Below are 13,899 nucleotides of genomic sequence, written 5' to 3'. Positions count from 1 at the left end.
GTGTGTGTCTGTGTGTGTCTGTGTGTGTGCTATGCGCTGTGTACTATGTATGTGTGTGTGGATAGATGAATTGATAGAGAGACAGAGAGACAGGGGTACTTCAGTGGAGAGGGTGGAGAGTTGAGTGGTTGAGAGTGGCAGAGTTGGTACAAGTATACAGTGAAATGCAAAAGTGACAGTGTGTGTGTGTGTGTGTGTGTGTGTGTGTGTGTGTGTGTGTGCCCCTGAGACAGGGAGAGAGAGAGGGAGACACACACACACACGTCATTTTTAGTACTTCTATTTTTTTTTATTCTATTTTAAAACTTATTGTATTGTTGCACTACTCTGTGGCACTGTCACTTTTGCATTTCACTGTATACTTGTATGAACGTGACAAATAAAGAATCTTGAATCTTGAACATGTTGTCACTTGACTCACTAAACATTGACGCCTCTGGGCATGTGTGTGTGTGTCTGTGTGTGTGTGTGTCTGTGTGAGTGTGTGTGTGTGTGTCTGTGTGTCTGTGTGTGTCTGTGTGAGTGTGTGTGTGTGTGTGTGTGAGTGTCTGTGCGAGTGTGTGTGTGTGTGTGTGTATGTGTGTGTGTGTGTGTTTGTGTGTGTCTCCCTCTCTCTCTCCCTGTCTCAGGGGCACACACACACACACACACACACACATACACACACACACACACACACACACACACACACACACACACACACACACACACACACGCAGACACACACATGTTGTCACTTGACTCACTAAACATTGACGCCTCTGGGCATGTGTGTGTGTGTCTGTGTGTGTCTGTGTGTGTGTGTCTGTGTGTGTGTGAGTGTCTGTGTGAGTGTGTGTCTGTCTGTGTGTGTCTGTCTGTGTGTCTGTGTGAGTGTGTGTGTGTGTCTGTGTGTTGTGATGGCCCAGCCGGTGAGCAGTGCCCCACAGAGACACCTGGTGGCCACAAGGGGGAGGCAAAGGCAGCCATGGGGTGTCGTGCTGGATGGGAGGTACTATCCCAGTTCTATGTCCTGGAGACTCCGCCACCAATCAGATGACTCAGCTCACCGCTCACAGGTGCGCTGAGTCAGCTCGGCGATCCTGAGGCCTTTTAAACTCCCCAGGACAAGCTGAAGACAGACTGGCTGGAGGAACGAGTCGAGACCAGACACCCGCTAAGCCAGTCTCATAAGCCAAACGGGAGAGAAAGCCTGGAAGACGGAGAGGAACCCCCCAACCGACCGGAGGAAGAGGTCAGTGAAAGGGACCCGATATCCCACTAACTTTGGCCTGTCTCTCTCTCTCTCTCTCTGACGACAAGAAGAACCCGGCGGAGCGCCGTAGCGCCAACCGCCAACCCGGTGAAGATTTGAGTTGCCTTTCGCCTCTCCCTTTTCCCCGCACCTTAGAAATAAAACCCTACGTTGATTTCACCGCAACCCCTGTTTCCGCCTGTTTCTATTCTCATTGGTTGACCCGCTGTTGCGCCTGTCGACCAGGCTCCCACAGTGTGTCTGTGTGAGTGAGTGAGTGTGTGTGTCTGTGTGAGTGTGTCTGTCTATCTGTGTGTGTGTGTGTGTGTGTTTGTGTGTGTGTCTCCCTCTCTCTCACACACACATACACACACATTGTCACTTGACTCACTAAACATTGACGCCTCTGGGCGCGCGTGTGTGTGGGTGTGCGTGTGTGTGTGTGTGTGGAGCATCCAGAGAGAGACGAAGGAAAGGAGGGAGGGAAGGAAGGAAGGAAGGAAGGAAGAGAGGGATGAGTCTCACCTTCTCCTCCGCCGACAGTAAGGAAAGAAGAGAGGAAACAGGAAAGGAGGGAAGGGAAGGAGGGAGGGAAGGAGAGAGAGAGAGAGAGACAGGAGGGAGGGAGGGAGGGAGGGGAGAAGGAGGGGAGAAGGAGGGAGAGAGAGAGACAGGAGGGAGGGAGGGAGAGAGAGAGACAGGAGGGAGGGAAGGAGGGAGAGAGGGAGAGAGACAGGAGGGAGGGAGGGAGGGAGAGACAGGAGGGAAGGAAGGAAGGAAGACAGGAAAGGAGGGAGAGAAGGAGGGAGGGAAGGAGGGAGCGACAGGAGGGAGAGAAGGAGAGAGAGACAGGAGGGAGGGAGGGAGAGAAGGGGGGAGGGAAGGAGAGAGAGAGAGAGACAGGAGGGAGGGAGAGAAGGAAAGAAGGAGGGAGGGAGGGAGGGAGAGAGACAGGAGGGAGGGAAGGAGGGAGGGAGAGAGACAGGAGGGAGGGAGAGACAGGAGGGAAGGAAGTAAGGAAGACAAGAAAGGAGGGAAGGAAGAGAGAGACAGGAAAGGAGGGAGGGAGGGAGGGAGAGAAGAGAGGGATGAGTCTCACCTTCTCCCCGGCCGACGGCGTCTCAGAGGACCAGTCACTCAGCATGGCGCGGATACAGTCCTGGAGCTACGGCAACAACAGACAGACAGGTCAGATGGAGAGACAGACAGGTCAGAGACAAACAGACAGACAGACAGACAGGTCAGAGACAGACAGACAGACAGTGTGAGTGTGTGTGTATGTCTGTGTGAGTGTGTGTGTGTGTGTGTATGTCTGTGTGAGTGTGTGTGTGTCTGTGTGTGTGTGTGTGTGTGTGTGTGTGTGTGTATGTGAGTGTGTATGTGTCTCCCTCTCTCTCTCCCTGTCTCAGGAGCACCCACACACACACACACACACACGTTGTCACTTGACTCACTAAACATTGACGCGCGTGTGTGTGTGTGTGTGTGTCTGTGTGTGTGTGTGTGTGTGTGTGTGTGTGTCTCCCTCTCTCTCACACACACACACATTGTCACTTGACTCACTAAACATTGACGCCTCTGGGCGCGCGTGTGTGTGGGTGTGCGTGTGTGTGTGTGTGTGGAGCATCCAGAGAGAGACGAAGGAAAGGAGGGAGGGAAGGAAGGAAGGAAGGAAGGAAGGAAGGAAGGAAGGAAGGAAGGAAGGAAGGAAGGAAGGAAGAGAGGGATGAGTCTCACCTTCTCCTCCGCCGACAGTAAGGAAAGAAGACAGGAAACAGGAAAGGAGGGAAGGGAATGAGGGAGAGAAGGAGAGAGAGAGAGAGACAGTAGGGAGGGAGGGAGGGAGGGAGGGGAGAAGGAGGGAGAGAGAGAGACAGGAGGGAGGGAAGGAGGGAGAGAGGGAGAGAGACAGGAGGGAGGGAAGGAGGGAGAGAGGGAGAGAGACAGGAGGGAGGGAGGGAGAGACAGGAGGGAAGGAAGGAAGGAAGACAGGAAAGGAGGGAAAGAAGAGAGAGACAGGAGGAAAGGAGGGAGGGAAGGAGGGAGAGAGAGAGAGACAGGAAAGGAGGGAGGGAGAGAAGAGAGGGATGAGTCTCACCTTCTCCCCGGCCGACGGCGTCTCGGAGGACCAGTCACTCAGCGTGGCGCGGATACAGTCCTGGAGCTACGGCAACAACAGACAGACAGGTCAGATGGAGAGACAGACAGGTCAGAGAGAAACAGACAGACAGACAGATAGACAGACAGATAAGACAGAGGGACAGACAGGTCAGAGACAGCATGGCGCGGATACAATCCTGGAGCTGGAGGGCAACAAAAGACATACAGGTCAGACAGACAGACAGAGAGAGACAGGTCAGATAGAGAGACAGACAGGTCAGAGACAGCGTGGCGCGGATATAATCCTGGAGCTGAACGGCAACAACAGGTCAGACAGACAGACAGAAAATGACAATAAAACGACATATTTAGTATTTATTTAATCACATTCATAATACACACACACACACACACACGGTCAGTTCGTTAGAGCCAGTTAGCATTCGCCTTTAGCACCCCGTCAACACTGCACTCTGTAGGTAAATTCGTTAGCCCCGTTAGCATTAGCCTTTAGCACCCCGTCAACACTGCACTCGGTAGGTAAATTCGTTAGCCCCGTTAGCATTAGCCTTTAGCACCCCGTCAACACTGCACTCGGTAGGTAAATTCGTTAGCTTCGTTAGCCCCGTTAGCATTAGCCTCTAGCCTCCCGACCCCCCCCCCGCCCTTCTTACCTCCTCACTCGGGGACGACGGACACTTCTTCTTCAGCCGGCTCCGGTTGACGAGGTTCCCGGTGTGGAGGTTGAGCGTCGTGGCCCGGGTCAGAAACGAGGAGCCGGTCCCAGAGCCGCCGGAGGAGACGGTCCCAGAGCCGCCGGAGGAGCCGCCGGAGACGGTCCCAGAGCCGCCGGAGGACACGGTCCCAGAGCCGCCGGAGGACACGGTCCCAGAGACGCCGGAGGAGCCGCCGGAGACGGTCCCAGAGCCGCCGAAGGAGTCGGTATAGGAGACGGTACCACCGGGGGAGACGGTCCCAGAGGACCCGCTACGAGTACCAGAGGAGCCGCCGGTGTCGGTGGTTTCCATGGTGTCTGTCTCCCCTTCTCTCGTAAAGAAGAAGTAAATGTCGTAAAGATATAATAATAATAATAAAAAGATATCGTAAAATGAGGGAGGGGTGGGGTTGTCTAGCAACGAGGAACAGTTGGTGGGTTTGAGGGAATGTCGTAAAGGAAAAGAAAATGTCGGAAAGGGACGGGATATGGTGGGTTACCTAGCAACGAGGGGGTGGGGAGAGTGTGTGTGTGGTTTGAAGGACTGTCGTAAAAATATTTTTTCAAAACAAATACGAACGGTGGAGGGAAAGGGGGGGGGTTGCCTAGCAACGAGGGGGTGGGTTTGAAGGAATGTCGAGTAATGATGACACGACGCGTTTCCACACACACACACACACACACGGTCAGTTCGTTAGAGCCAGTTAGCATTAGCCTTTAGCACCCCGTCAACACTGCACTCGGTAGGTAAATTCGTTAGCTTCGTTAGTTAGCCCCGTTATCATTAGCCTCAGAGCCGGTAGAGGAGACGGTACCACCGGGGGAGACGGTCCCAGAGGACCCGCTACGAGTACCAGAGGAGCCGCCGGTGTCGGTGGTGGTGGTGGTTTCCATGGTGTCTGTCTCCCCTTCTCTCGTAAAGAAGAAGTAAATGTCGTAAAGATATAATAATAATAATAATAATAATAATAATAGTAAATGTCGTAAAATAAGGGAGGTTGGTGTGTTTGAGGGAATGTCGTAAAGGAAAAGAAAATGTCGGAAAGGGACGGGATATGGTGGGTTACCTAGCAACGAGGGGGTGGGGAGAGTGTGTGGTTTGAAGGAGTTTCATAAAACATTTTTTTCTAAAAAATGTCGTAAAATACGAACGGTGGAGGGAAAAGGGGGGGGGTTGCCTAGCAACGAGGAGGTGGGTTTGAAGAGCCAAACTACATGGTTCTACTAGCCCTAGGGTTAGGGTCAGGGTTAAGGGTTAGGGTTAAAGTTAACTCATCCCCTAGGGTTAGGGTTAGGGTCAGGGTTTAGGGTTAGGGTCAGGGTTTAGGGTTAGGGTCAGGGTTAGAGTAAGGGTTAGGGTCAGGGTCAGAGTCAGGTTCAGGGTCAGAGTTAGGGTTAGGGTCAGAGTCAGGGTCAGGGTTAGAGTCAGGGTTAGGGTCAAGGTTAACTCGTCTCCTAGGCCTGTCTGCACATTTGGGTTGTCATGACGTTGCTAAGTGAAGTGTTAACACTGGAAAGAAAACGTCCCCTTTGGTTTCCACTGATGTTCTATTACACTAATGTTCTATTATACTAATGTTCTATTATACTGATGTTCTATTACACTGTTCTATTACATAAATGTTCTATTACACTAATGTTCTAATACATAAATGTTCTATTACACTAATGTTCTATTACACTGTTCTATTACACTAATGTTTTATTATACTAATGTTCTATTACACTAATGTTCTATTACACTGATGTTCTATTACACTAATGTTCTATTACACTGATGTTCTATTATACTAATGTTCTATTACACTAATGTTCTATTACACTAATGTTCTATTACACTGATGTTCTATTACACTAATGTTCTATTACACTAATGTTCTATTACACTAATGTTCTATTACACTAATGTTCTATTACACTAATGTTCTATTACACTGATGTTCTATTACACTAATGTTCTATTACACTGATGTTCTATTACACTAATGTTCTATTACACTGTTCTATTACACTGATGTTCTATTACACTGTTCTATTACACTAATGTTCTATTATACTAATGTTCTATTACACTGATGTTCTATTACACTAACGTTCCATTACATTGTTCTATTACACTGTTCTATTACACTGTTCTATTACACTAATGTTCTATTACACTGATGTTCTATTACACTAATGTTCTATTACACTGATGTTCTATTACACTGTTCTATTACACTGATGTTCTATTACACTGATGTTCTATTACACTGTTCTATTACACTGATGTTCTATTACACTGTTCCATTATAAAAGATCTGTGATGTTATAAAGAATATTTCAGGTTCAAATTCTGGGTTTTTAGGATCCAGTGCTTATTGCTAACTGGCTGGATTCTAATCTCTCTGTTGTTGTAATACTAGTAAATGACCACCAGGTGGTGCCCCCATCTGAGGGCTAGAGGTCTGGGGGATAGGGGTCTGGGGGTCTGGGGGTCTGGAGGTCTGGGGGTCTGGGGGTCAGAGGTACTGCAGGGGACAAGTGAAGTCTTCTCATGAGAGCCATGCCTCCCATGGCAGGGAGCGGTACTGCAGGGGACAGGTGAAGTCTTCTCATGAGAGCCATGCCTCCCATGGCCGTGAGCGGTACTGCAGGGGACAGGTGAAGTCTTCTCATGAGAGCCATGCCTCCCATGGCAGGGAGCGGTACTGCAGGGGACAGGTGAAGTCTTCTCATGAGAGCCATGCCTCCCACAGCCCACAGACAGAGAGGAGAAAAGCAGCCTGCACCTTGGCTGCCCCTCACAATGTCACATGATGCATAGATATTACTGTACTAGATGATTACTATGTAAAAATGAAGGAATGCATGGAAAGTGAAGTTCAGAACATGTACAGCGCCTTCTGAAGGTATTCAGACCCCTTCACTTTTTACACATTTTCTTGTGTTATAGAGTAAATTTGAAATGGATTCAATTTAAAGAATTTGCCATCAATCCACACACAATACCCCAGAATGACAAAGCGAAAACACGATTTTTGACATTTCAGTACATTTATTAAAAGTGAAATACAAAAATACCTCATGGACAGAAATATTCAGACTTTTTGCTTTGACAGTCTTAAAATTAGTTAAAATGCAAAAATGTCATCAACAAATCACTCAATAAGTTGAATTAAGTCCATCTTAATGCAAGGATAATAATTCATGTCATTTCGGAATGAATATCTTTGTTTTTATAGGGTCTCTGATTTTCATAGGAATCAATTACACACTGTGTAGATTAGGATGTTCTGAAGACACTGTCCATGTTGTACTGACAGAGAAGGAGAGCTGTCTTCACATCCACTCCCTGCTATCTTACACACAGCAACGTAATCCAGCATCACAACTCAAACACCCAATCTAACCAACTCTTATATACATACAGACACTCTCTCCTGTGTTATTCTCAGAGTTCATCATCAGTCTGATTTGATCATCTAATCATTCATCTGGATTGTTTCACTATCAGTTGCATTTCCTACTTCTGCTTTGTCAGTCTATTGCACTTTTTCACACATTTCACAATGACCAAATAACCATCTGGTTCTCATCAACGGCTGTAGCCCTAAACACTACATACAGTGTGATCTCCCTGAGACTAGTTTCCACAGGGTCATTGAACAGAACACGCCCCAAACCCTAAACCCTGGGTAGAGGGGCTCAGTGAATGTGGAGTGGAATGTGTGCAGGAGGGTCTGTGTGTCAGAGGAGACGCTGTAGAAGGACAGAGTGCCGGCCGGCCAGTCCAGATACACTCCTACTCTGTGGGAGCCAGAGGAGGGGACAGGTATGTCAGTCTTCTTATTATCATGCCAGGCGAAGTAACTGTCATCAGAGCATAACAGACTCCAGGACTTGTCATTGTTTCCCAACCCACAGTCCTGACCCCCTCCTCTCCTGCTGATTCCTTTATATGTCACTCCTATATGAGCCCATCCCCCACTCTTCTCTACCTCCCAGTAACGGCGCCCAGTCAGACCCTCTCTACACAGCACCTGGTACCAGACCTCAAATCTCTCTGGGTGATCAGGATACGGCTGCTTCTCTCTCCCCAGTGTCACCTTTCTGTTCTCCTCAGACAGAGAGAGGCGTCTGTGTGCTGTGTTTGGGTCCAGAGTGAGCTCACAGGCATCTGATTGAGAAGGCAAAAATAATCATCAAATCAATACAATTTAATAAATTACAATATTCACAATGTCATCTTGTTATGATAACATTTTTACTTCACAAAATATTACTTATTAATTGAAAATGTTTTACAAGGGATACAACTAATTCACATTTACTAATATTTTAGATTTACATATGAATACAATACTGGTGCTCTGTTTGAACTCTGCTGTACCCTGGTTCTTGAGTAATATCACAGTCCTGTTGTCTACAGCATTGGTGACTTACATTTGATCAGCTCAGGTTTGAGCCTGCACTCTCCACCATGGTCCACACTATATCAACCACAGAAGAACCCACAGAGGTTGAATGACACACTCACAATCATGTGGAAAATAGATACAGTGTATTAATCTCATTGATACTTCCAGCCACATATTCAGCCTTTACCTGAGTGTCTGTAGTTTACAGAGTGGATCTTTCTGTACAGCAGAGAGCAGTGCCAGTCCTGAGTCTCCTGGGTGATTGTAGCTGAGGTCCAGCTCTCTCAGGTGGGAGGGATTAGACCTCAGAGCTGAAGCCAGAGAAACACAGCCTTCCTCTGGGATTCCACAGAATGACAACCTGGGGAAATAGATTCACTCCATCTGATCAAGAATCTGATTATTCCTCTCTAATGTACATGTGCAGCTTTAAATCCTCTTCATTTTGCAGTTGAAAGGCCACATGTGAATGAGGAATACAAATAAATACATGAAACCAAACGATTACTGTGGTGCAAGAATTCATGAGTGAGAGTTATAGTTGCTCTCAACAAGGGAGCAATTAACTATGGATACATTTGTAGTGACTGGATTTCTACATCTGGTATAATGTATTTGCTAGCTATTGGGTTAGTGCAGTATTGTGTAGTCCCATGAGCTGATCTACGGCCAGGTGGGTCAGGATTTGAGGAGGGCAAACATATTCAGAGAGTGAAGACAGAGCAGCCCCCCTTGCCACCATACACACACACACACACGCACACACACACACACACACACACACACACACACACGCACAAACACACACACACACATACATACACACATACATACATACACACACACACATACACACACGCACACATGCACACATACACACTCTATCGTAATTCATTGGAAGATAATGTACATTGATAATGTACATTGTACATTGCCAAATGATCACTGAGGTGCATTGTGAGAAGAATTCATGATTCAAGCCAATCACGGGCATGTTTGTAGTCATTGTATTTCTCAGTCTGGTATGTTTGATTGCTATTGGGTTGTGTAGCCCCATCAGCAGATCTCAGGCCAGATAGGTGAAGAATTGAGTAAAGAAACGTTATTGAGAGAGTGAACCCCCCCCCCCCCCCCCCACCCCACCACACACACACACACACACACACACACACACACACGAACACGCACACGCACACACACACACATTATTTAGTTATTGATTGAAAGATAATGTACATTGTCTGTCTCAATCATTGACCCTTTCTGTGCAAGTATCATTGATTCCATAGAATGATAATGTAACAGACACTTAGGAATGATGTGTCTGACAACAAGAATAGTCTCAGACCTCACCTCAGTTTCTGTAGTCGACAGTGTGGACTCCCCAGGCCAGCAGAGAGCAGCTTCACCCCCCCGTCACCTAGATCATTATGACTGAGGTCCAGCTCCCTCAGGTGGCAGGAGTCTGAGCTGAGAGCTGAGGCCAACGCTTCACAGCATCTCTCTGTGAGGTCACATCTATTCAGCCTGAATGAGGAATAAATACAAGTATTAAGTCATTTTGACTCAGAGAAAAATTTACATATGTGATGTGTTCTATCATTTCCAGTTGCATATCGCCGCACCTAATTACCATATAATGACATTTTCGTCCAAAACCCTTACATGGGCTGTTTTGGGATTTTAACATATTTCACTAGAACAACATGTTTTCTAATCATTTCACTTCGTTTTAAAGGTGAAATCATCATGTATCCATACTTTTCATGCCGTAAATGATGGATAGAGCGTTCAGTTCTAGATGAGTGGCGAGCTCCTTAAAACAGCAGTGTAAACTCACTGGCAAGAGAACTCACTCACTCCACTTTCACTAAAATAAAGCTGACAAACTCATTAGTTGAACTGTGAACACAGCCAGCCATGTTATTATATATGCTATCTATGTTATTTGCTTAATGTCAGACCAAAAGTCTTCATTTGAGCCGTGGTGTGAGTATCCGTGGTACCGCGAGTGGAATGCGATAGTCGCTAGGTTAGAGTCAACATCAGGAGTGGATTTCTCCAAACCAGTGTTCAGTTCTCCGACTGGAGCTGGCTCTTTCTAACTCATTATTGGGAGTTTATAACCCAAGTATCAATACGGTGTTTTGTCCATCTACTTACAGTGCCGTCTTAGAGGCTGTGACCACTGGCAGCAGCCTCAGAAGACCCTCTTCTGATCTGGAGTACTTCTTCAGGTCAAACACATCCAGCTCCTCTTCTGAAGTCAGCAACACAAAGACCAGAGCTGACCACTGTGCGGGTGAGAGTTGGGTTTCTGAGAGACGTCCTGAGCTCAGGTAGCTTTGGATCTCCTCCACTAGAGAATGGTCATTCAGCTCATTCAGACAGTGGAACAGATTGATACACCTCTCTGGAGACGGATTTTTCCTGATCTTCTTCTTGATATACTTGACTGTTTCCACATTGGTCTGTGAGCTGCTTTCTGTCTGTGTCAGAAGGCCTTGTCGGAGATTGGACTGATTGGACTCCAGTGAGAGGCCCAGGAGGAAGCGCAGGAAGAGGTCAAGGTGACCATTCTCACTCTGTAAGGCCTTGTCCACTGCACACTTGTGCAAGTCAACCAGAGGTTTGCGTCTGAGTGATGGCCAAAACTTCCAGTGTGAGGATTTGTCAAGTGGATTCTCATTCCTGTTGCTGAATGTGAGGAACACATATAAAGCAGCAAGAAACTCCTGGATGCTCAGATGCACAAAGGTGAACACCGGCCTTCGACTGGTCTTCCCCTCCACCTTAAAGATCTGAGTGCATAAACCTGAGTACACTGACGCCTCTCTGACATCAATGCCACTCTTTCTCAAGTCTTCCTCATAGAAGATCAGATGTCCCTTCTGCAGCTGACGGAATGCCAACTGTCCAAGCTGAAGAATGACTTTTCCTGTGGAAGTCTTCACTTCATTCATTTTGTCAATCTGAGATCCCAGGAAGTCTGTGTAGATCTCAGTCAGAGTCTTGGGCATCTCTCCTCTCCCTGCTCCACCCAATAGTCTCTCTAGAACACTGGCTATGAGCCAACAGAACATTGGTATGTGGCACATGATGTGGAGGCTCCTCGATGACTTCACATGGACGATGATTCTTTTGGCCAGGTCCTCATCACTGATTCTTTTCCTGAAGTAGTCCTCCTTCTGTTTTTCATCAAACCCCCGTATCTCTGTCCATTGGTCAATGTACTTTCGGGGAATCTGATTGGCTGCAGCAGGTCGGGAGGTTATCCAGATGAGGGCAGAGGGGAGGAGCTCTCCTGCGATGAGGTTTGTGATCAGGACATCAATGGAGGCCCGCTCTGTCTCGTCTCTCAGAACTTTTTTGAAGTTCAGAGGCAGTCGACTCTCGTCCAGGCCATCAAAGATGAACAGAATATTAGATTCCTTTCCCAGAGTCTTGATTGGTTTCATTTCAGGGAAGGATCCATGAAGCATTTCAATCAGACTGCGGTCTTCTTCTTCTTTGTCAGGATTCATTTGGTGAAAAGGAAGCAGAAACAAGAAATCAATGTGCTTGTTCTCATTTCCTTCTGCCCAGTCCAGAACAGTCTTCTGCACACAGAACGTCTTTCCCACTCCAGCGATGCCAAGCGTCAGCACTTTTTTTTTTTGGTCAGGCCGGGGTTTGAAAATGTTGCTGGTCTTGATGGTCTTTCCTGTGACTGGGGTTATGGATTGAATACGTGTGACTTCATGCTCAGTACTGACCCCTCCCCAGGCCCCCTCGATCATGTGCAGCTCGGTGTAGGTGTTGTTTAGATCGATGCGATTACCTTCCGTTGACGTCCCCTCATGTATCTTATTAACCCTCTTCTTGTAAGAGGATTTCAGTTCATCTTGAACTGCAACACAGAGTTCATTCTTCAATATTGTCAATATTGTGATTTTTATCAATATTATTGTGATTACTATCATTGAAATCTAATTCATCATTACCGCTTTTACTAGACCTCAGATGCAGGTTACAATGTGAATGTGTGTGTGTGTGTGTGTGTTGATATTGTTATTAATCAGAATGAGTTGCTTTTGCATTCATTTATACAAGTTCAGTCTTTTAACTCTGACAACACAAAGGTGGAACTGACCTTCCCATTTCAGTTTGTCTCGACCTGACAGTTGCTCTGTATCTGGAAAAAACAACAATTCAGTTATTCTTCTATGATATTGTCATCATATCTCATTGTTGTTATACTGATCACTTTTATTATCACTAGTAATCAACCCAATCAACACTATATGATGAGAAGCCAGCTAGAACATGAAAACAGGCACAGCTCCAATGTGTTTGTGTGTGTGCAACCGACACAGACGACAACTTTTTGGGCTTCGAGAAGACATCCCAGGATACATCATCGAGGACTAAAGCATGAGACACAGAAGCAGCTACGACAACACTGGCCTGATGCATGTGGGATTATTTAAACTTTGGGAGTGAGTTTATCACTTTTTCAATTCAGTAACACTCACCCTATGAACTCACTCCACAGCGACCCCAGCCGTTGACATAAGCACAACTGCAGATCCGAGTCACGGCACCAATACAACAGGCGTCACGCTGCCACACACAGTATGGCTTCCTCGTACACAAGCTAACACCAGTCTCAAATCTGTGTCCTCTGTATTGCCAACACACTTTCCTGCCCACCGAAGCACCCAATGTTAACCAGCTACGCCACAGATAAGCTGAATGGCACAGATGGGTGTATTTCAACTTGAGGAGTGACTTTATCATCTCAACTCGGTTACATAGAAAGGCTTTTACACTGCTAGGCTTGAACACACTGTGGACCTGATTGCTAGTGCAGTTAGACAGGTGTTGCTATCAATAGTCACAATTCACAAGCATTCCCATGTGATGGCAAGTTGGTTTAGTGACAATGGTGACAAGATTTTTACTAATGTGGTGAATACATGAAATATTGTTTTTGTGCAGAAGATGGTTTGTTTTCCATGATACATTTGATGTATTTTGCGTTCTTTGATGTGATGTTTTAACTTTACCCAAATAAAGTATTCAAATATGTGCATACGTTTGTGCGTGCGTGCATGTGTGGCTGTGGCTGTCAGTCTTTAACATGAATGGAACTCACCTGTGATATGTTCTCTCTTATTCTTATCATATTCTCTCTTTAATGTTTCAGCGAGCTGGTTCTGCTTCATCTTCCTCAGGATCTCCAGTGTGATATTCACAGCATCGTCATCACCGTAGGTGTCCACCAGCGTATCCACAGTGTCCAGCTTGTCAGCTCCATCCAGTTGGCTTGTTGGGATGTGAGGGAAGCCTTCTGGTATGTTCTTAGTCAGGTACCATATAAACTCCTTCAGGTCTGTCTTGACCAGCTCCTTCAAAGTATTCAGCAGCAGCTCAGAGACAGGAGCCATTGTGGATCACTGAGGATACAT

At 46.7% G+C, this 13,899-nt stretch overlaps 1 protein-coding gene across 1 annotated transcript; it reads right to left on the bottom strand.

Annotated features, from left to right (window-relative positions):
- Nucleotides 1-10,608: 10,608 nt before the first annotated feature.
- Nucleotides 10,609-13,878, bottom strand: LOC310823717 (protein NLRC3-like; the record flags this gene model as incomplete). Its single annotated transcript, XM_083696569.1, has 3 exons — nucleotides 10,609-12,338; nucleotides 12,582-12,623; nucleotides 13,587-13,878. The coding sequence occupies 3 exons, from the start codon at nucleotides 13,876-13,878 to the stop codon at nucleotides 10,609-10,611; spliced, it is 2,064 nt and encodes a 687-aa protein (XP_083552695.1).
- Between the last annotated feature and the right edge of the window lie 21 nt (nucleotides 13,879-13,899).

Source organism: Argentina silus, assembly GCF_951799395.1.
Source record: "Argentina silus genome assembly, chromosome: Y".
Classification (NCBI taxonomy): domain Eukaryota; kingdom Metazoa; phylum Chordata; class Actinopteri; order Argentiniformes; family Argentinidae; genus Argentina; species Argentina silus.
Note: the sequence above shows the minus strand (reverse complement) of the source record. Positions and strands in the feature narration are given on the sequence as shown.